General features: G+C 38.6%; 1 protein-coding gene across 1 annotated transcript in view; it reads right to left on the bottom strand.

Moving 5' to 3' along the window:
- slc38a3b (solute carrier family 38 member 3b) overlaps positions 1-23,557 on the bottom strand; it is a 79,659-nt gene that overhangs the window by 9,890 nt on the left and 46,212 nt on the right. The window contains exons 6-13 of the mRNA XM_062049244.1: positions 23,389-23,462; positions 23,161-23,253; positions 18,188-18,269; positions 15,591-15,673; positions 15,133-15,191; positions 14,159-14,323; positions 6,200-6,279; positions 6,022-6,122 (exon numbers count right to left, since the gene is read on the bottom strand). Coding sequence (XP_061905228.1) covers positions 6,022-6,122; positions 6,200-6,279; positions 14,159-14,323; positions 15,133-15,191; positions 15,591-15,673; positions 18,188-18,269; positions 23,161-23,253; positions 23,389-23,462 — 737 coding nt within the window. The remainder of the gene's footprint in view (positions 1-6,021; positions 6,123-6,199; positions 6,280-14,158; positions 14,324-15,132; positions 15,192-15,590; positions 15,674-18,187; positions 18,270-23,160; positions 23,254-23,388; positions 23,463-23,557) is intronic.

Genomic DNA, 23,557 nt, shown 5'->3' with positions numbered 1-23,557 from the left:
CTGTTGATGGTAAAAGTTAAAGTTAGACAAAAATTTAAAAAATATGAAATATGCCTTGAATGTCTAAAATTGTTGACGTTCACCCGTCATCACACGTGATGTGACAAATTTTATTTTAGCCCACATGCGAGGACTGACTCTGAAGATGAGAAGAAGTTACTGTGAAGTAAGGGAAACTTACATGTTCCAGTACTTCAGTCACTGTGTACCCATACTTGCCAACCTTGAGACCTCCGAATTCGGGAGATGGGGGGAGGCGGGGTTTGGTGGTAGCGGGGGTGTATATTGTAGCGTATTGTAGAGTTAGATATTCATGTACATATTCATTTCACCCTCTGTATAGAGTGTACATTTGTTTTATCGCACTGTATGGAATGGCCTCAATCTCGTTACCCTGCGTAATGACAATAAAGCTGATTCTGATTCTGATTAGTGCTGCAAGGGATTCTGGGTATTTGTTCTGTTGAATTTATATTGTGTTACGGTGCGGATGTTCTCCCGAAATGTGTTTGTCATTCTTGTTTGGTGTGGGTTCACAGTGTGGCGCATATTTGTACCAGTGTTAAGGTTGTTTATATGGCCACTCTCAGTGTGACCTGTATTGCTGTTGATCAAGTATGCCTTGCAATCACTTGTGTGTGTGTAAAAGCCGCATAAATTATGTGACTGGGCCGGCACGCTGTTTGTATGGAGGAAAAGCGGACGCTATAGGCAGTGCCTTTAAGGCACGCCCCCTATATTGTTGAACGGGTGGTAATTGGGAGAAATTCGGGAGAATGGTTGCCCCGGGAGATTTTCTGGAGGGGGCACTGAAATTTGGGAGTCTCCCGGGAAAATCGGGAGGGTTGGCAAGTATGCGTGTACCAGAACAAAGACATTGTTTGCTGTTGCTGCTTTTATTTTGGTAAGAGTGGTACTTCCTATTCTTGTTTTGTTCCAGTTGGCTTGACAGGACTCTCAGTCAGTATAAAACATATTTTTGTTTTATACTGACTGGGCTAGCTAGCAACTAGCTAGGTCTTTATGTTTGACATTATTGGCTTATTTAAGGACAGTTAAATAATGAAATAAGACAGTGTTTAAAGTGTGACTTGTGTTTCTAACCTATTGATATTAATATATTGAACTTCTTTTTGCACTTGTATGATGATTCAGAGTGCTAAAGTTGTTCTTAAAAGATTGCCAGTATAGTTAACAGACTTTATGATGAATTATTCCATATTAAATTAATCTTAAAATGATTTGGTTTTAAATATCAACAATTGTTTATTTTCCGTCACGTGACTTCTTCCCGGAAGTGAAAAACAGTGGTGATTAACCAAGCCAAGATGGCTGTTGTGCAACAAGCAAACTCTCTGAGTGGGCGAGGGGCCTGGATCTTCCTGCAAAAAGCAGATGCGAGAAAAAATTCTAACTATGCAATGAAGTAGATCCCTATATATATATTTTTTTTAAATTGTCAATTGATAAAGAATTATCCGTTGGTGGAATTCCCAGACATGTTGAACTATTTTGGGCTCCAGACACCATTCTACACAACAAAACAGGCGAAAGCAAGGAGTTCTACCACTTCTTTGTGGGTGGATGGGTCAGGGAAATTGGTATCAAGACTCCACCGATAAATATGCATCATGATTTAACTTTGCATTTTGAAAAGACGCGTTCATGTACTGCAACGACGAGCACCCGACAGCTGACACCATGACTGCATATCCATTTAACAAACTAACAACACCATATTTGATTTTTGTCCTGTTGTCATATGTACTCTGACATATTTGTGTACAAAATAAACAAGAGGGGAAACGTAGAACCTATCCTGACAAAGTATCATTGACCCTAAATTTCTGGTTTTCGTTTGTTAAAAATTAAAATACAGACAATATCAAGATAATACTTCAATGGGTAATACTAACCAAGTGAAGTATATTAAAAATATATCACAGGTCTTTCGTAAAATCTTGCACTCTTCCGCCCTTCTGTATTACCTCTCGAGGAGTTCTGAAGAAACGTTTATCCGATTTGAACGGTTCATACAGCCATAACAACACACGCATAGGGCTTTTTTCTCGAGAAAGGTTAAATGGCGCCTCGTACCCATTGAGAACAGACTCTGCTTGACAACCACGCATATTAAATGAGCCATGTAAATCCAAGCAATTACTAATTATAAATTATATAACATTTTAAAAATATACATACATGTAATAAATGAAGAACATGTAATGGATTCTTCTCCATTTAAGACAGGGGGTCCAAAGTGCGGCCCAGTAACCATTTGTGTTTTTCTTTATTGGCTCATGTCTTTCACATTTTAACCGATACAAAAAACAATTTCCAGTACAGCACTTGGGAATCGATACTGGTACTCAAATATGCTAGTTTTTGGTATTTGTGTGTGTGTTCCTGTGTTAATAATTGTTAATTCTTTAATATTTTAAGTAATATTTAACAGTTAACTGATGATAAAAGCTGTGCTGTCCAGTTGTTAGATTTAGTTTTCTTATATTCTGAGTATCATTTACAAGTATGTATTTATTTCACTTTGTCCTAAGTGTGTTGTCATAGTCAGGAAGTAGTCTTTGTCATTAAGTTAAATATGCCAGTCTTGTCTTTTTTTGGAATCCTACAAAGTGTTTATGCTGTTAGTATTGTACTTACTACACACCAGCTGTTTGATTGTAACATGCATCTTAGTTGTAGTTTTCATTGACAAATGTGGAGGTGTTGAAATCACCGTGTACAATTGCGAATGCTAATCAGTACAGGGATGTGAGCACCCATTGAGAAAAAAAAAAGAGGAAAATTGTGAAAAAAAAGATAAAAAATATAGTGCATTTCTACACTATATTTGACCTTTAGATTTATTCTCATCTGCCAACCTCTTTTGGCTGTCTTTTTGACACCTATATGTCCCATGTAACATATCTTTTTTTAAGTACCGTATTTTTCGGACTATAAGTCACAGTTTTTTTCATAGTTTGGCCGGGGGTGCGACTTATAATCAGGAGCGACTTATGTGTGAAATTATTAACGCATTACCGTAAAATATCAAATAATATTATTTAGCTCATTCACGTAAGAGACTAGACGTATAAGATTTCATCGGATTTAGCGATTAAGAGTGACAGATTGTTTGGTAAACGTATAGCATGTTCTATATATTATGGTTATTTGAATGACTCTTACAATAATATGTTACGTTAACATACCAGGCACGTTCTCAGTTGGTTATTTATGCGTCATATAACGTACACTTATTCAGCCTGTTGTTCACTATTCTTTATTTATTTTAAATTGCCTTTCAAATGTCTATTCTTGATGTTGGGTTTTATCAAATAAATTTCCCCAAAAATGCGACTTATACTCCAGTGCGATTTATATATGTTTTTTTCCTTCTTTATTATGCATTTTCGGCCGGTGCAACTTATACTCCGGAGCGACTTATACTCCGAAAAATACGGTAATTAATTTACAAACATTATTATCAGTGAAGATGCAATGTAAAGTTCTATAACATGCATGCAAATAACTTAGAAAACATTTTTCATTTGGCAACGCTCCTTTGTAGCCACGCCCCCTCGGGTAATATCCTTCCAGTGTTGTGACCTCTGTATACAATCCATGACATCAAAAATATACCTTCTCGCTGGCTAGTAATAAAGTTAAAGTTAAAGTACCACTGATAGTCACACACACACTAGGTGTGGTGAAATGACCCACTGCATTTGACCCATCCCCTTGTTCCACCCCCTGGGAGGTGAGGGGAGCAGTGAGCAGCAGCAGTGGCCGCGCTCGGGAATTATTTTGGTGATTTGTGATTAATAAATACTCTCAAACTACAACTGAACTAACAGTGTTTGGACTCTAATCATCCAAATATGCAGCAAAATAGACAGCCGTCAACATTGTGACTCAGAGAGCAAACAGAGGCGACAACAAGTGAGCTAGCTAGATGGTTAGCTAGCTAGCGAGCTTGTTTCGGTGCTCCTGATCCGTCTGCCCATCCTGCAACTCAGTGCACCGTTTAGGCAAGAAGGACAGCTAGTACCTGCGGAGGAGGCGAGCGTTCAACACATTTTGTTTGGATTGTATTTTAATTGAGACATGCACCTGGGGATAGGTTGATTGGCAACACTAAATTGGGCCTAGTGTGTGAATGTTGTCTGTCTATCTGTGTTGGCCCTGCGATGAGGTGGCGACTTGTCCAGGGTGTACCCCGCCTTCCGCCCAAATGCAGCTGAAATAGGCTCCAGCACCCCCGCGACCCCGAAAGGGACAAGCAGTAGAAAATGGATGGATGGATGGACTTCATTAAAAAATTGCGGAAGTGACATGAATGTTTAAAAATCGGGTTTTCTGCAATTTCGCTGAAATTTCACATGCCTAAAACAGTAGCATGTATATGACAAATCCAATGTAAGTTAACATGGAGCTAATGCATTTTGAAGAGTAAAACCTTATTGTTAAGTGCTTTCTATCAGGCACCTTTTCTTTGTTGACATGTCAACTGATAATTTTACCGAAAAGCAGTCTGCTACAAATACGCCCGTTTGCCCACTAAATGTTTAAGTCAGTGCCGAGAGTGCAACCGGACGTGACGTAATGTGCAACAAAGATGTCCAAAAATGATACGGTGTGATTCTACACGAATCAGTATGCACCTGGGGATAGGTTGATTGGCAACACAAAATTGGCCCGAGTGTGTGAATGTGAGTGTGAATGTTATCTATCATGTGAAAAAGTGCAATATATTTATCTGTACAGTAATCTATTTATTTATTTATACATATTTATATATATTTATTTATTTTATATACACTACCGTTCAAAAGTTTGGGGTCACATTGAAATGTCCTTATTTTTGAAGGAAAAGCACTGTACTTTTCAAAGAAGATAACTTTAAACTAGTCTTAACTTTAAAGAAATACACTCTATACATTGCTAATGTGGTAAATGACTATTCTAGCTGCAAATGTCTGGTTTTTGGTGCAATATCTACATAGGTGTATAGAGGCCCATTTCCAGCAACTATCACTCCAGTGTTCTAATGGTACAATGTGTTTGCTCATTGGCTCAGAAGGCTAATTGATGGTTAGAAAACCCTTGTGCAATCATGTTCACACATCTGAAAACAGTTTAGCTCGTTACAGAAGCTAAAAAACTGACCTTCCTTTGAGCAGATTGAGTTTCTGGAGCATCACATTTGTGGGGTCAATTAAACGCTCAAAATGGCCAGAAAAAGAGAACTTTCATCTGAAACTATACAGTCTATTCTTGTTCATAGAAATGAAGGCTCTTCCACAAAATTGTTTGGGTGACCCCAAACTTTTGAACGGTAGTGTATATATATATATATATTATTTATATACATGTATATTTATTTATTTATATATGCACCTTATTGCTTTTTTATCCTGCACTACCAAGAGCTTATGTAACGAAATTTCATTCTTATCTGTGCTGTAAAGTTAAAATTTGAATGACAATAAAAAGGAAGTCTAAGTCTAAGTCTATCTGTGTTGGCCCTGCGATGAGGTGGCGACTTGTCCAGGGTGTACCCCGCCTTCCGCCTGAACGCAGCTGAGAAAGGCTCCAGCACCCCCCTCTTGTCCCAAAAGGGACAAGAGGTAGAAAGTGGATGGATGGATAGATAGACAGTTCCCAGCAGTGCAGAAGGAATTCCCGTATAAGTACCAAATTCGATATTGATCCCTACTCCTGTCAGATATTCAAAACACAAATAAACAAAATAACTAATAAAAGCATAATATGAAGGAAAAAAGTTGAAATATTGATACTAATAATAACACTGTCACAACATAAGGCTGTAATGCAGACTGTTTGCCTTGAAATATATTTCACTTATCAGTGTGTGTCTATGTTGTATTTGTTCAAAGCTGTTTACAAAATGAAGAGTATTAAAATGGCCGCCTGCACACTTTGACCTTCAGGGAAGAAAGTTGTGATGACGACATAGCAAAGTACAACTCAGCAATTTCACAGGATTCAAACGCTCACCGTAGAAGGTCAGGTAGCCAAAGAGAGCGGCCAGGAAGTACATGGTGTACATGACAAAGATGGAGATGTTGGACACTTTCTGCATCTTCTTCTTGGTCGGACTGGAGATTTAAAAAGAACATTTGCGTGTGATATTTTGGAATCTGCTTAAATTATGCACTATTTTTGGCTGCCTCACTTGCGGAGCTCGGTATAGATGGGGAGGACCTCAGGGTGGCAAACAAAAGCAAAAGCCAGGATGGGGATGGTGTAGGCTGTCTGTGGACACACACAAGGATACATGTGCTCTTTATTGAACAATATTGCATTTTGTCAATATAAACACATATCAATTATAGTAGCAAATTACTTACACATACAAAGTTTCCAAGGCATAAACGTAATAGAAAGTATCCAGTAACAAACGTGTGCGCATCATTAAATTTTTTGCCTCATGAATTATTGCGACCACTAGGAGTAGCCAAAAAACGAATTACCACTCCACTTCAACATAAAGACAGCATAAGTTAATTCCAGAAGGTTAAGAATAAATAGGTTAGTGTTTTTCATACTTACCATTGTTGTCTGTTTGACTAATTACACTTGATCAAACCTTTTCTTACATTCCACACTACAAAATAATAAACGTATGAATGATTCAGGCTGATATCAAATCAGATTAAAATCAGAATCTGCCAATTCTCTGAACTGCAATATCAGTATCGTATTTAAAGTAAATAAGTTGTATCGAGACACCCCTATTATCCACTACAGTTTACTAGGTGTAAACCTTGTCAAATTATATAATAACTTGCGTTAATAACAGATGATTATTTGTTAAACATATAAACCAACATGTTGAACACAGATGTACAAAATTACAAAAATAAATAACAATAAGTTGGTATAGTATGTTGCCATACTATACCAACTTTATTTATAAAGCCCTTTAAAAACAACCACAGTTGAAAAACAAAGGGCTGTACACCACAAACAAGTAAACACACAAAAAGCAGAGAAGTACAGGCGAAGGACAGACTAAAATATTTAATTTAAAACAGAGGTAAAACATATGTATGTATATACATACATATACAGTATATACACATGCATGTATATATACACATATATACACATACATACATATACACATACATACATACATATATACATATACACAATACAAATACACACACACACACACACACAAGTGTATATACATATATATATATATATATATATATATATATATATATATATATATATATATATATATATATATATATACATATATATATATATATATATATATACACACACACACACAAACGCACGCACGCACACACACACAAACACACACACACACGCACATACAATATATACATAAAAAGAGCAATTAAAAATATACAGTATGTATAAAAATTATCTTAAGCGCAATTTGTTAGATAAAAGACAGTTAAAAGTTAAAAACAGTTAAAACAGTTCAAAGTCTCATGCTGGGTTGAAAAAGCCAGTGAGTAAAAGTGGATTTTAAGAAGGGTCTTAAAAGTAGCCAGAGAAGGGGCCTGTCTCACATGGAGAGGGAGATTGTTCCAGAGTTTGGGACTCGCAGGTCTTAAAAGTAGCCAAAGAAGGGGCCTGTCTCACATGGAGAGGGAGATTGTTCCAGAGTTTGGGACTCGCAACACTCTGTCCCCTCTGAGCTTACGCTTTAAATTTTGGTAACTCCAGGAGCAGCTGATCAGCTGACCTGCGGGACCGGGTTGGGGGCATTGAGGTGGAGCAGCTCAGAAAGGACAGGTGGGCCAAATCCATATAAGGATTTAAAAATGAATAAAATCATTTTAACATGGACTCTAAAAGACAGGCAGTCAGTAAAGTGAGGCTAAAACAGGAGTAATGTGCTCTCTTTTGCTTGTGCTTGTTAAATGTCGGGCAGCTGCATTTTGGACCAGCTGCAGACGTGAGTGGGAGGACTGACTGATTCCAAAATACATAGAGCTACAGTAATCCAGCCGAGATGTGAGGAAGGCATGGATTACTGTGTCAAACTGTTGCCTGGAAAGAAGGCTATTAACCTCGGCTAGTTGACATAAATGAAAAAATCTGGCTTTCACCACTGTGCCAATCTATCGGTCCAATTTAAAGGCCTACTGAAACCCACTACTTCCGACCACGCAGTCTGATAGTTTATATATCAATGATGAAATCTTAACATTGCAACACATGCCAATACGGTCGGGTTAACTTATAAAGTGCAATTTTAAATTTCCCGGGAAATATCCGGCTGAAAACGTCTCGGTATGATGACGTTTGCGCGTGACGTCACGGATTGTAGCTGACATTTTGGAACAGCACGGTGGCCAGTTTAAGTCGTCTGTTTTCATCGCAAAATTCCACAGTATTCTGGACATCTGTGTTGGTGAATCTTTTGCAATTTGTTTAATGAACAATGAAGACAGCAAAGAAGAAAGCTGTAGGTGGGATCGGTGTATTAGCGGCTGGCTACAGCAACACAACGCCGTCCGCCGCCGCGGCGCTGTCCTCACCGGTGTCTGGGTTGACTTCCTTCGTCTCCGGGCCGCCGACCGCACCGATGATCGTGGTGAAGTCGTCCGTCGCGCCGTCGATCGCTGGAACGCAGGTGAGCACGGGTGGTGATGAGCAGATGAGGGCTGGCGTAGGTGGAGAGCTAATGTTTTTAGCATAGCTCTGTCGACGTCCCGTAGCTAAGTTAGCTTCAATGGCATCGTTAGCAACAGCATTGCTAGGCTTCGCCAGGCGGGACAGCATTAACCGTGTGGTTACAGGTCCAGGGTTTAGTTCAGTGTCTCCTGATAGTAGAAGTAATCGTAGTATTGTTGATCTTCGGTCTATCCTTCCAGTCAGGGACATGTTTCTTCTGTTTCTATCCGCAGTTAAGCCCGATGCTATCACGTTAGCTCCGAAGCTAAAGTGTTTCGCCGATGTATTGTCGTGGAGATAAAAGTCACTGTGAATGTCCATTTTGCGTTCTCGTCTCTCATTTTCAAGAGGATATAGTATCCGAGGTGGTTTAAAATACAAATCCGTACCTAAGTTACGGTCAGAGCGAAAAAAGATACATCCTGGCGTCCTGCACTGCACTCTAATCCTTCACTCTCACTTTCCTCATCCACAAATCTTTCATCCTCGCTCAAATTAATGGGGTAATCGTCGCTTTCTCGGTCCGAATCGCTCTCGCTGCTGGTGGGAATGATTGTAAGCAATGTGCAGATGTGAGGAGCTCCACAACCTGTGACGTCACGCTACTTCCGGTACAGGCAATGCTTTTTTATCAGCGACCAAAAGTTGCGAACTTTATCGTCGATGTTCTCTACTAAATCCTTTCAGCAAAAATATGGCAATATCGCAAAATGATCCAGTATGACACATAGAATGGACCTGCTATCCCCGTTTAAATAAGAACATTTCATTTCAGTAGGCCTTTAAGATCACTATCAATGCGAAAGCCCAGGTTGGTGACCATGGGCTTAACGTGCAAAGCCAAGGGGCCAAAGTCAACAGGGGGGGGGCGGGGCGGGGGCTCACGGGTACCACTAGGTCCAAGCACTATTACTTCAGTCTTCTTGTCATTGAAATTAAAGACATTCAGGGCCATCCAGGCTTTGATATCATCAAGACAAGCGAGTAGTGGCTGCATTGAAGAGGCATGTTTTCGCTTTAACGGAAAATACATTAGTGTGTCATCTGTAACGACGTGGTCGCATGGTTGAGCGGGGCGTTCTCCCAAGATGCAGCAGGAAACTCTGGAGGCAAGGTGCAGGTGAGACAATGATTTATTGTCTATTAAACATGCAAAACCACAAAAGGACGCGTGCCGATCACACAAGAAGCTAAGCTAAGGAAATAGCTAGCGTGAAAGCTTAGCATAAAAACAGGCAAACAAAAAGCAAAGCTTAGCTCTGGAATCGTAGGAATAGACGTCGTAACTGTTGCGTGGAAGCAAATAAGACAGCCAGACAGTGTGTGGCGAAAGACAGGAATATGTAGCTCTCTGATTAGTGCCCAGGAACAGGTGAGCGTCACACTAATCCGAGGCAGGTGAAACTAATCAGCACCCATGGAAACTAAAACACAAACTAAGGGGTGCTGAAAACAGCACTTAGGTAGTCAAACTACCAGAACAAAACATGATCCGGGCAACGGATCCTAACATCATCGGCATTACAATGAAAAGAAATGTCATGCTTTAAGATTGAGCCCAGGGGAAGTAAATAAATAGAAAACAGCAGTGGTCCTAAAACTGAGCCCTGTGGAAACCCACATGTCAAGGGAGCAACAGGATTCAGAACCAGTAACGTTTACAGAGAAGGTTCTATTTGTTAAATATGACTTCAACCAACTCACAGCAGTAACACACTTGATGCTGTAGGCGGCTAATTAAAATATCATGGTCCACCGTATTGAATGCTGTTAGATCGAGTAAAACTAAGATCATATTATGTCATTAAAAACACGTAATAATGCCGATTAGGTATTATGGAGAGGTTCAAACCCAGACTGAAAGATTTCCTTAATATCATAGTCCTCTAAAAAAGTGTTTAACTGGGTAAAAACAATCTTCCCCAAGATCTTTGAGAGGAAAGGCAGCTTAGAAATGGGTCTGAAATGGGCTAAAACAGAACTGTCCAGACCTTTAAAACTGGCTGAGCGTGTTTAAAACTGGTAAGAACCACACCAGAAGACATACTGCTATTTAAAATGTTAAGAACAGGCTACCCTATGCAAGAAAAAAACTTATTTAAAAAATATAGGAGGGACAGCATCATGGGGGGAACCTGAGGGCTTCATGTGATTAATTAACTCCTGCAACTGCAGCAGAGTCACTTGCTCTAACCGATTAAAACAGCAGAGTAGTGAAAATGGACAGAAGGGACAGAGATCGGAACAGAAATGAGAGCCCTTATTGTGGCAACCTTATCAATAAAATACTCTAAAAAGGCATTGCACAATTCAGACTAGGGTTCCAAACATGGAGGCTGAGGGGCATTAAGAACAGAGTCAATGGTTTTGAATAGAACACAAGGGTCAAGACTATTTGTGGCAACAATGCTTGCCAAATGTTCTCTGATATCAATGCAAGCAGTCCTTTAAAATCTGGAGTGACGCCTGAAGCTTGACCTTCTTCCACCTGCGTTCAGCTTTGCGGCACTAACGTCGGGTTCTATCATTAAACCAGGATTCTGATTAAGTTTTAGCCTTCTTGATTTTAAAAGGAGCCACCAAGTGAAACAATGCACTGAGTTTCTCAGTGTCAGAGGGTATAAGAACTTGGTTAAAAGCAATAAAAACACTGACTGGCAGTGGAAGGGTTCAAAACTCACAGGAGCGCGCTTTAGCTGTCAAGCTATAAAAACTGGCCTCAAAATCTGAAAGCACATTGTCACAAATGTCCAAGTTAGACACAGGTAGACCATACGAGAGGACAAGATCCAGCGTGTGACCAGGTCCGTGTATGTGGCTAGACACAAACTGTCAGATTAAAAGAGTCGATAAGGCTTGAAAAAATTCTTTCACCAGTGGCCTGTCGGGACAGCATACATGAATATTCAAATCTCCAACAATGAGGACACGATCATAGAGGGGCATAATTCCGGCAAAAAATTCAGAAAAGTCCTTTATGAAGTCATTATTGTATTGGGGCGGGCGGTAAATGGCACCAAGTCACACCTTAAATAGTCATCTCAAAACTGGTGAAAAATGATGAAGGAAAGCATTGCTTACATTTATAGTCATTTTTATAAAGTGTCGCCGTTCCTCCTCCACGGCCTAAAGTATGAGGAGAGTGAAAATAACAAGTCAGCCGACAGAAGTTCGGAGAAAACACTGGACTCACCAGCACCGAGCCACGTCTCCGTTTTGCATAGGAAGTCGAGACAGCGTGACTCAAAGAAATCCCTGAGTGGAAACGTTTTGTTGGCCACTGATCTGGCGTTCACCAGACCAATTTTGGCAGGATATGAGTCCGGCGTCGCAGCACACTGGGAATCCCGGCACAGCCACTTCAAGTTTGAGAGATTCACCCCACGTTGGCGGCACCAGGCTGAGCAGGTGCGGCGGGTCCATGGTCTCTCACGGGGGTCGATTACGGGTGTGGGGCAGCCCCATGGATCCACGGAGGGCCAGAAAGAAACAAGGCAACCACTTAATCCATTTCCCGTCTGGGTAGCGCTGGAAGAGCACGCCAGGAGTACTCTCTGCTTTACCCGCCGACCACTATGGGCGCCGCAGCGATGCTTCCGCCGAAAGCGCAGGGCTGGAACCCGGAAAAGGTGAGTTGGTATTTCTGACAGTAACGGGGGCAAAACATTTGGACCACCAAGATCAAAGGAAAAGTTATGTTTGACAGAAGGTCTAAAATCCAACAGTACTTTCTCGACCATACATCAGCAGAGACTGGAACTGTTTAGTGCAGTACCACAAAATCTACAAAAACTGAAACCAGACTGAGAGCGGTAGACGGCCAACCACACACAATGGTGCCATCTTGAAGACTTGTTATATTCTGTTGATTTGCCGTCATTAAGTGATTACTCATTAGTTTGTTTTTCTTGTGTACACCATTGACTTCTGGCAGAGCACCTGTGAGCACCTGTTTTTAATTATCATCTGTCCCCCTATTTATACCAGATGATCACTCACGATCAAGGGTCGGCAACCCAGAACATTGAAAGAGCCATATTGGACCAAAAATACAAAAAACAAATGTCTGGAGCCGCAAAAAATTGAAAAGCCGTATATAAGTCTTATATTGAAGGCAACACATGACGGAAGTGTCTATATTAGCTATAATAGCCTACTATCAAAATGACTATGTGTCGCAGGCTGAAGCAAATCTTCGTTGACAGAAATGTTGAAATGTATTATTTATTCTACACATTTTTACAACATTAGAAACCATTAGTAAATCAGAGGCTATTTAGAAGGTGAGATAACTCCTGGAAATTACTGGCTTTTAATGGCCAAAGGTATAGATGTGTGTCTCCAAGTTAAAGGAAATGGCAGGTTTCTTCTTTTAATAGATTTATTACAATCTTTGGTAAGCTAGGTAATGTTTGCTGTGGTCTGGAACAACATAGCACACAAACAACTATCTGAAATGCAGTCAATATTACATACAGACAATGTGTCATGAGACATGCAAAACTAAATTATATACAAAGAGGATAAAAGTAAAGTAAATTAAATGAACTCAAAAATACCTACAAATGAGACATAATGATGCAATATGTACATACAGCTAGCCTAAATAGCCTGATTAGCACTACAACAAGTCAATAACATCAACAAAGCGCACCTTTGTGCATTCATGCACAGCATGAAACTTTTGGTGGACAAAATGAGACAAAGAAGGAGTGGAAGATTTTACATGTAAACAAACTGTCACAGTCCACACCATGGTGAGTTCAAGAACCGCCAATATTAGTAGGACAAAACAATGTTCACCAAATACTCATATTAAACATATTAAACAGTGGGCTTTCAAACAATTGGTAAGATTTGTGTCATGTTTGTCCTCAAACAAAAACCATACTAAAACAAAACAAAAACATTTCCCCCATCTTTTTCCATTTTCAATCCTTTTTTATAAATGCTCCAGGGAGCCAGTAGGGCGGCGCTAAGGAGCCACCGGTTGCTGACCCCCCCCTCCAAATGATTGCAGGTGCGTACTGATGCAGTTGCAGTCTGAGATTCTTCATGCTTGCTTTTCAGGTATTTTTACCCCTGGTTCCTCTGCTCGCTAAGGCTTACTTAGACACTTACGTGGTACTGCCTGGTTGCTAAGACCAACCCTCTCCCTAATTATTGTTTGTTTTTCTTTACGTTTTTCTCACGCGGTTGCGTGTTCTTTTTTATGCTTTTGAGTAATAAGACTGTAAAACGCCTTACGCCTCGATCTCCATTTTTGTTTAGTTTTGAAAAAATGAAAAAGTACTTGTACATACAATTATGCAGTGCTAAAATAAATAAATTATAACAAAACTACTAATTATAAAAATATAAATATATTAACTGATTGATGCATTTCTACCACAAGTGGTGGAAAAGTAAGAATCAGATATTTTGGTTAAGAAACACTACCTTAGACGTCCAGAATAGTATTGTGATGGCTTACCTGGGAGTTAATGGTGAACATGTGTGGCGTGCAATGGCTGTCGTCTTGGTGAGCCAGGCTGTGATCGTCGCTGAGGCTCGACACGTTCAGGCTGTGGTGAACCTCGGTGCTGTTGGCCGAGAACTCCTCGAAAGGACAGAGAATCTGGAACTTCTTGTAGATGACCTGCAGATGTGATGAGAAGATGCTGGTCTCGAAGCTTCTGTCACGCTTATAATAATCCATCATGTCTCATTAAGAGGACTTATTTGTGTCACCTAAAACCTAAGAGGCACTTTTGCTCTCCTGAGAGTCAAAAATGGGACAATCCAGAAATGTGAAGTGAAGTGAATTACATTTATATAGCGCTTTTTCTCAAGTGACTCAAAGCGCTTTACATTGTGAAACCCAATATCTAAGTTACATTTAAACCAGTGTGGGTGGCACTGGGAGCAGGTGGGTAAAGTGTCTTGCCCAAGGACACAACGGCAGTGACTAGGATGGTGGAAGCGGGGATCGAACCTGCAACCCTCAAGTTGCTGGCATGGCCGCTCTACCAACCGAGCTATACCGGTTCTTCCATCATTCTGTAGGAACCAGGAAGTGCCTTGTTAACATAATTCTACTCATGACAACAAATATGAAAATCAAATGCTCTAACCCTTAACAAATACAAACAAATACCTACCTCTAAATTGAAGTTTTTACCCAAAAATTTGAAATCGTAATCGATATTCGAGTTTTCAGAGGAAAAAAAACTAATTTAATTGTTGGCCAAAATTGTGCAGCCCTATCCCTTTCTATAGTATTGTCCCCTTGACAATATATCATAAACATGCTTGCAGAAATGTGAGGTGTGTACTTATTTTACAGAAATACTGCGCATGTAAAGTAGATAGTAGATACTATACGATATATTTTTTTAGCATTTTATAGCATTTATTTTTATAGCATAAATATTTTTAAAGCATTTTTCCAACTAGACACAAACGTACCGCACTGAGGAAGAACACCATGCAGCTGAGAGAGAAGCCGCTGGTGTAGCCCAGATAACCTGAAAGAAGAATTAGACAATCAGACCCACAGTGTTTATACCAGTATATATCAATATTCATCTAATCAAAATATATAGTGAATATATTTATTAAGTGGATCTAAGGATTTGTTAACAAAATAATTCAATAATCATGTCTCAGCAAAACACTCAACCCTTTATTTAAATGATTGACTTGTTTAAAGCAGAGGTGTCCTAATTGATGAATTGATTGATTGATGTATGAGTGAAGGGTTAATTATATTTTGAGAATATTCTTTGGTGTATTTAAAAGTTATGTTTCAGGCCTCAGGCGTTGGACACGTTTTCACGACAATCAACAAGGTCAACAGTTAAGGCACAGCAAGTTTCCATAAGATTATTTAGTTAATGGATAATAAAGTAATGAGTTAAACTCACCCAGCTGCTTCATGAGAGCGAGAGGCAGGATGACGCTGGCAGACACCATGATGACCAAATAATTGCCATTCAAGTACCACAAACTGTACAAGCAGGAAAGTAAACATTGTAAATCATTTTTCATTATTCTGCAAAGGCAAACCTCAAACTGCAGCTTGTGCAGAAAAAAGTGTTTTAGGTAATATAATGGAATAATACAATCTGACATAAGCAATAATTTACTATAATTTAATAAATATATATTTCCTTTACATAAAAGAATGTCAGAATTCTATATCCAAACTTGGCATTGCACCTGTGCTGCTGAGTCATCGTTTGCTAAATGTAGACATCACATGTTTATCCATTGATGGCACTTATAAAACACTACAGCACAAGCGGTGTTATTATTATATTTAGTATTCATTTGTACTGTACACTATTGTACATGTTTAAAAATATTTTTCATATTGTACTATGCAGTGTTTACAATATTGCACTATATATATATTTTTTTTACAATATTGTACAGTACAATGTTTATAATCAATCCACTGACCAAATTAAATAAAGACCAGGAATACGTACAATAGACAAACATCAGCAATGTTTGGATGTTCATGTGTTAAGTCAGTGGTTCTCAACCTTTTTTCAGTGATGTACCCCCTGTGAACATTTTTTTTAATCAGAGCAAAGCATTTTTGGTTGAAAAAAAGAGATAAAGAAGTAAAATACAGCACTTTGTCATCAGTATCTGATTTATTAAATTGTATAACAGTGCAAAATATTGCTCATTTGTAGTGTTTTTTTCTTGAACTATTTGGAAAAAAAAGATATAAAAATAACTAAAAACTTGTTGAAAAATAAACAAGTGATTCAATTATAAATAAAGATTTCTACACATAGAAGTAATCATCAACTTAAAGTGCCCTCTTTGGGGATTGTAATATAGATCCATCTGGATTCATGAACTTAATTCTAAACATTTCTTCTCAAAAAAATAAATCTTTAACATCAAAATTTATGAAACATGTCCAAAAAATCTAGCTGTCAACATTGAATATTGCATTGTTGCATTTCTTTTCACAGTTCTTTTTGACAGACATTTTAGTGAGGGTCAAACAATCATGGCATGGGGGAAACTCTGGCTTCATGGTAATGAATGGAATAGCCTACTTGATTTGATGTTCAGTTTATGAACTTACATTCATATTTTGTTGAAGTATTATTCAATAAATATATTTATAAGAAAATAATAATAAAAAGAATTGTTGCTATTTTTAGAATATTTAAAAAAAAACTCACGTACCCCTTGGCATACCTTCAAGTACCCCCAGGGGTACGCGTACCCCCATTTGAGAACCACTGTGTTAAATTATTACAAATGTCTTGTCTTTTTTTCTGTTTTGAGAATCACACAGTCTTGTTTAAATGTTACAAAATTGACTTTATGCATTAACTCGGAAATTCTAAATGGTTGCAGAAGACATCTATGCTCATTTTATGAATATGTTTCCATGAAATATGAAATGTATATCACATTAAAGAATGCACATAAATAAACATGATCAGGTCCTCAAAAGTAGTTTTGGTCAGACGAAAAATAACTAACTTATTGTTGATTAACCGCTTTAACTCTTATCAAAAATGATGTTTAAAAAGAGACAAGATTTGGAGATTGACATTACTTAACTGTCCATATAAAACATTGTTCTTTGGTTTCTGTCGTGTTAAAAAGGTTGTTTGAAGGTTAATGGTTCAGTTTTTAAATGCTAATGTGACACTTTGTAATCTGACACTTCACATGCTCAACCTTCAAGTTCACATTCATGACTACACACACTCCCACAGGCACACACGCACTTACACACGCACACTTACTTCTTGTTTGATTATCTGACAGTGTGCTAAATATAATACCACCTATATATTTAAGCATTTCTTAAGTAGACAGTGGCATTTTGGCCATCAGCCGCACGTCATCACTCCTCTATTTTAGGAGGATGGGCATAAATCAAAGTGCACCACCACTTTTCTTTCCACACTCATGGACATGAACCTTCCATGAGGGGGCGCCGCCGAGGCGACCTGTCCACATGATTGGCATTAAGCCCTCATGTTGCAACACCTGCTGCTGCCACTTTTGTGCATGTGTCTGTCTGTGCCCAGATAATGTTTAGTAGAACTGTGCTGCCCAAATTAGAGTCCATCACATGTTTTAAGCTGCACGATTCACGATTGTAGCTGAGATAGGCTCCAGCACCCCCCGCGACCCCATAAGGGATAAGCGGTAGAAAATGGATGGATGGATGGATTCAACATGATTGAAAAGGAGTAGGAAGAAGTAAAGCTTATTCCATCCCACCACTTTGAAGGATGGGAGTGAGCACAATGTTTGTTTTTAGATTATTTGATCCACAGCAATGTGTGTGTGTGCATGTCTGTGTTGCAACATCTTTGCAGGGCTGAGGGTTGATGTTGTGTATACATCAGCTGACTGTCAAGCCTCCTCTCGCTGCGTCAATTATAGGCTTCCATTCTCTATACACCCCCATGACGTCATAACCTTTGACTTCAGCATGCAGTAAAAGTGGACAGACGTTAAAGCTGGTACTCACTCTGCGTTCGGGTCAGCTTTCAAGAAGGCCTGGATGACCAGCGGTAACTCTGACTTGACAATGTACAGGTAGCTGGACATGGCTGCCATCATAGAATAATAAAAGACAAATTTAAAATACATTTAAATGCCCTTTAATACAAAAGTGACTTATTTAAGCTGTTGATGAAGTAATAAAGTCAAAGCTGCCCATAGTGACTAAACAGAAAGAACAAAAGTAGCCACTACATGCAGGTTAGCAGTCATTTTAATTTTCAGCTCTCTTGATTTTGTTATTTTGTTTAATCTTGCGTGTGTGATTGTGTAATAGAAAAAGCAATAATGCTTTTTTTTTGCTTTACTTTTTGTAACCAGGCGTGATGTTTTAATGCTAATGACCATATACATAACTAGAAAAGCACTCGGACAGCAAAATCAGGTCTGATTTCCTAATAGTAAAGATTTATTTGAAAAAATCCTGAATCCTGTGCAGGAAAATTACACGTTTAACAACGCGAAAGTAAAGACACAGTTTGATCAACATCACGCATCATTGAGGCTACCGTAATTTTGATATTAGTGCTCAGGAGAGGGACATGCTATTGAAAATGGATTGATGTACATACTAGTAAAAATGCAAAATTATGAACAGGTTTGACTGTATTGGTTTGTGAGCACTAAACAGGAAAAAAAATTTAATTTCCTTTACGTAGTTGCTCCACTTTTAAGAGAAAAGGTGTTCACCGGCTTCTCATGACGTCAGGAAGGGAACAATTTCTTCCTCAATGACATGACCGGCCAATAAAACAATTGAACAACGATAACGTGAACAATAGTACTTGATGGAGACAAACATTGGTAATTTGTATTGAAGCTATAGACACACAGTAAGGTTTACTAAAAACATTTTTAAACATTTCATTATCAACGTTCACCGCACTCAAACTACAGGCTGTCCTCATGTTAGGACATTTCGCGTTACCAAGTATTGTGTTACGGCATTTTGTGTTACGATGTTTTGTGGTTACAATGCACTCCCATAAATGATGAACCATGTGCAAAAAGGAAGGAAGGAAAATGTCACTTTTCTTGTTTATAGTGAACTTTTATCCCTTCATGGTGCCTGCCAAGTGTGAGGCAGTCTTCTGATGGTAGTGCGTAAAAAATAAAAAATAAAGTGAAAGCTCCTATGATATGTTAATTGCCACTTGCTGTCTCTCCCTCCCTTGCTACACCACCTTTAGTGTGCAAGAATAAAAGTAAGAAATTGTTGTCTTTTTTCATGACCGTTTCATTTCATTCTTATATTTCATTTTTGTATTACAGTTCCTGGGGCCTCATGTAACAAGAGTTGCATGGATTTCCTACTAAAAAAACATATGTTCAAATCCAGAAAATGTAAAAAAAAAGAAAATGTAAAAATTCAGATGTATGAAAGTGTTTGCATGCACAAATCCAAGCACATTTTTTGTTACATGGCAATCTACTTGGAATTGATCCCAAATGTTTGTGTGGCTTGGCATGCCCAAACCATACCTCCATAAAAAAACGCAAATCATATTAAAACTAGCCATGCGACTGGGAACTACACGTGCTGCCCAATCAGGACTCAGTAGGAGGTGCTTGTTTCTTGTGCTTGGGGCGATCAAAAAAAGGGTTGAAATATTTGTGCTACGGAAACAGCACAGAGGCAAAAAAAAATGGTTGGACATCAGGAAAAAGGAGTGTGTGTCCCTCCTAAGTCTGGAAGCCCAGCGCACCTGATTACCCCCAATTAGGGCTGGGCAATATGGCCTTTTATTAATATCTCAAAATTTTTAGGCCATGTCACGGATACACGATATACACTACCGTTCAAAAGTTTGGGGTCACCCAAACAATTTTGTGGAATAGCCTTCATTTCTAAGAACAAGAATAGACTGTCGAGTTTCAGATGAAAGTTCTCTTTTTCTGGCCATTTTGAGCGTTTAATTGACCTCACAAATGTGATGCTCCAGAAACTCAATCTGCTCAAAGGAAGGTCAGTTTTGTAGCTTCTGTAACAAGCTAAACTGTTTTCAGATGTGTGAACATGATTGCACAAGGGTTTTCTAATCATCAATTAGCCTTCTGAGCCAATGAGCAAACACATTGTACCATTAGAACACTGGAGTGATAGTTGCTGGAAATGGGCCTCTATACACCTATGTAGATATTGCACCAAAAACCAGACATTTGCAGCTAGAATAGTCATTTACCACATTAGCAATGTATAGAGTGTATTTCTTTAAAGTTAAGACTAGTTTAAAGTTATCTTCATTGAAAAGTACAGTGCTTTTCTTTAAAAAATAAGGACATTTCAATGTGACCCCAAACTTTTCAACGGTAGTGTATATCTCGATATTTTGCCTTAGCCATGAATGAACACTTGATGCATATAATCACACCAGTATGATGATTCTAAGTGTCTACATTAAAACATTCTTGTTCATACTGCATTAATATATGCTCATTTTAAAATTTCATAAAGAGAGGGAAATCACAACTAAGTCAAAACTGAATAAACCCAAAACTGTATTTATTGAACAGTGGCAAAAACATTCATGTATTTTCAAAACAGAAAGTGCAAGATTGTCAGAGACATTTTAAAACAAGCTATTAGTGCATTTTTGTGCATGATGTCACTAAGATGACATATCAAAACAACACTAAATTAAAGTGCACTTTTTGGACAGAACGCCACTACAATAGTTTAAAACAAATAAAGTGCACTTTTGTGCATGATGTCACACAAGATATTTCAATAACTATCAAATAAAAATTAGCTGCATAATATGAAATCAAATAGTGTATGTCCTTCGCTATGTGGTAGGTTCCTGCGGACGTTATCTCCTTCTGTTTTTGACCATTTTTTTCATACGGTGTTGATCTGGAAATGGTGTTGATGTGCAGGTTGCTTCGGCATTTTGTGGGTCTGGCACCGGCCGAGATGTTGACATGCAGAGTTTCAAGCACTCTTCATTCTCTAGTGGGTGACTTTTCAAATGATGCTACACATTAGCAGTGCTGCTACTTTTTGTAGCAACGCTTTTGCAGCATACTTTACATATTACGGTTGTCTGTTAAACATCTACCCGCTTGAAGCCAAACCACCGCCAGACGATGCACCCCGTGCTGTTTTGCTTGGGAATTAATTCTTCTTCCTCCAATTGTTACCAGATTTGCACCTTCTTTCTCACAGTATGTGACCTATGTAAGAAGGTGCGCTTGTTTTATGTCTCTGTGAGAAGGAGAGACAAGAAAGAGTGAGAAACGCCTGTAGTGTAATGCCCGCAGCTAAAAGCAACTGCGTGAGAACGTCGAATACTCACAATAGTCATTTACTACATCGCACAGAGACAAACCCGAGATATATCGAGTATATTCGATATATCGAGTATATTCGATATATCGAGTATATTCGATATATCGAGTATATTCGATATATCGCCCAGCCCTACCCCCAATGTAAAATATAATTTGTGTAACTTACAACACAATGTGATCATACAATAGCCTGCTCAGAGCGAGATTAGTTTTGTGAAAATTATTTTTAATTAATTAATGCCATCGCCATAAATAATGATACAAAAGACTTTGGACTCTTGCAGCTAATTTTTATTTGATAGTTATTGAAATATCTTGTGTGACATCATGCACAAAAGTGCACTTTATTTGTTTTAAACTATTGTAGTGGCGTTCTGTCCAAAAAGTGCACTTTAATTTAGTGTTGTTTTGATATGTCATCTTAGTGACATCATGCACAAAAATGCACTAATAGCTTGTTTTAAAATGTCTCTGACAATCTTGCACTTTCTGTTTTGAAAATACATGAATGTTTTTACCACTGTTCAATAAATACAGTTTTGGGTTTATTCCGTTTCAGTTACTCAATGTCTCATTATTATACAGGAGAGGACTGTCACTATATGTATGTGACAGAGTTAGTCTCAGCCGCCACCCGCTTCTGCTGCCCGCTGGAGTCACAGAAACACATTGTGACAGCAATATAAATTAATAGACGTCCTTACAAATATTAATATGAAACATTAAATGCTATGGCAAAAATTAGAATTTTGTTTCCTTGCCTCAAACTTTTTTTTACACTGATGGGCCCATCAATCAGTCTGATGGAGTAAAAGTTGGCACTTTTTTATGTAAACTGTTACCAAGCATCCTCTCTGTGTGTCGCTAAAAACATGCTCATATTATCCTGGTTCTCTTTGCTCTCCATTGGCTCCCAGTATGTTTTAAAATACATTTAAAAATCCTTCTTTTTGTTTTTAAGGCCAGACTTAAAAAATGGGGTGATCATTCTTTTTCTGCATCCTCACCCAAGTTATGGAACTCCATCCCACCTGAGTTGCGAGCCATCACGGAGCTAGAAGCTTTTAAATCTCAACTAAAAACATATTTGTTTAAATTGGCTTTTAACAAGCAATTGCTTTAAGCATTTATAATTACTGTTTTAAAATGTGTGGTTTTACTTGCTTTTAACTTTGTGAAGTTGTAAGGTGCTATACAAATAAACCTTGGTTGATTGATTGATAAAGTATCCACAGCCTGTAGAAATGGGCGTACAGCAGCTATGGAGTTGGTGTGAGGCACTGCACAGTTCCACGCCAATGTCAAATTTGATACATGTCAAATTTACTGTGAAAAAGGCCACACGAAAAGTTTTTTTGCTTACGCAAGCTTTGTACATGAAGGACCCGGTGTGTTCTGTGGACAGTGTGACTGACTTAGCTGACTCGACTCATTTAAAATGGTTAAAAAAACATAATAATATAGGTACCGAGGCAATGCTAGGTTTATATTAATACAGCATTTCATATGTACAATCATTTCTCTACATGTTTGTTGACGGAACTGTAACTTTGTTTCGCTTCTTACAAATAAGCTACCCTAATCTCACGTAGACAATCTTTGACTCAGTTGTTGAATAGATGATCTACGTCTGTCTCCGTTTTTCCTCACCTCCGATGTTCTGCAGAGTGATCGCAATGCCGGCCGCCATTTTCCCAGGAATGCCAAAGGCTCTGAAGCCCAGCTGTTCATAGGCTCGGATCCCTGAAAGCAGAGCCAATCAGTCCTGTCCAAGAGGCTTCTGACAGATCCCACAAATATTGTTTATTGCAGAAATGTTTTTGTCCACTAAGCATTGTTGGCCTGCAGAACCACAGGCAGAGACAAGGACAGACTTACCCACAATGCCAGAGGACTTGAGCAGCAGGTGGATGGAATAAGAAGACAGGGCTGCTACCGCAGTCAGAAGAAACCTGCAACAAATTTTTAAAAAGTGACGCTTCTATCTGCACTATAAGAAATATGTAGACTTTACTATAAAAAATTGAGCAGCTTAATCGCCAAAATT

This window comes from Entelurus aequoreus, linkage group LG01 (assembly GCF_033978785.1).
Source record: "Entelurus aequoreus isolate RoL-2023_Sb linkage group LG01, RoL_Eaeq_v1.1, whole genome shotgun sequence".
NCBI lineage: Eukaryota > Metazoa > Chordata > Actinopteri > Syngnathiformes > Syngnathidae > Entelurus > Entelurus aequoreus.
The sequence above is the reverse complement of the archived record's forward strand: the minus strand, read 5'-3'. Positions and strand labels throughout refer to the sequence as shown.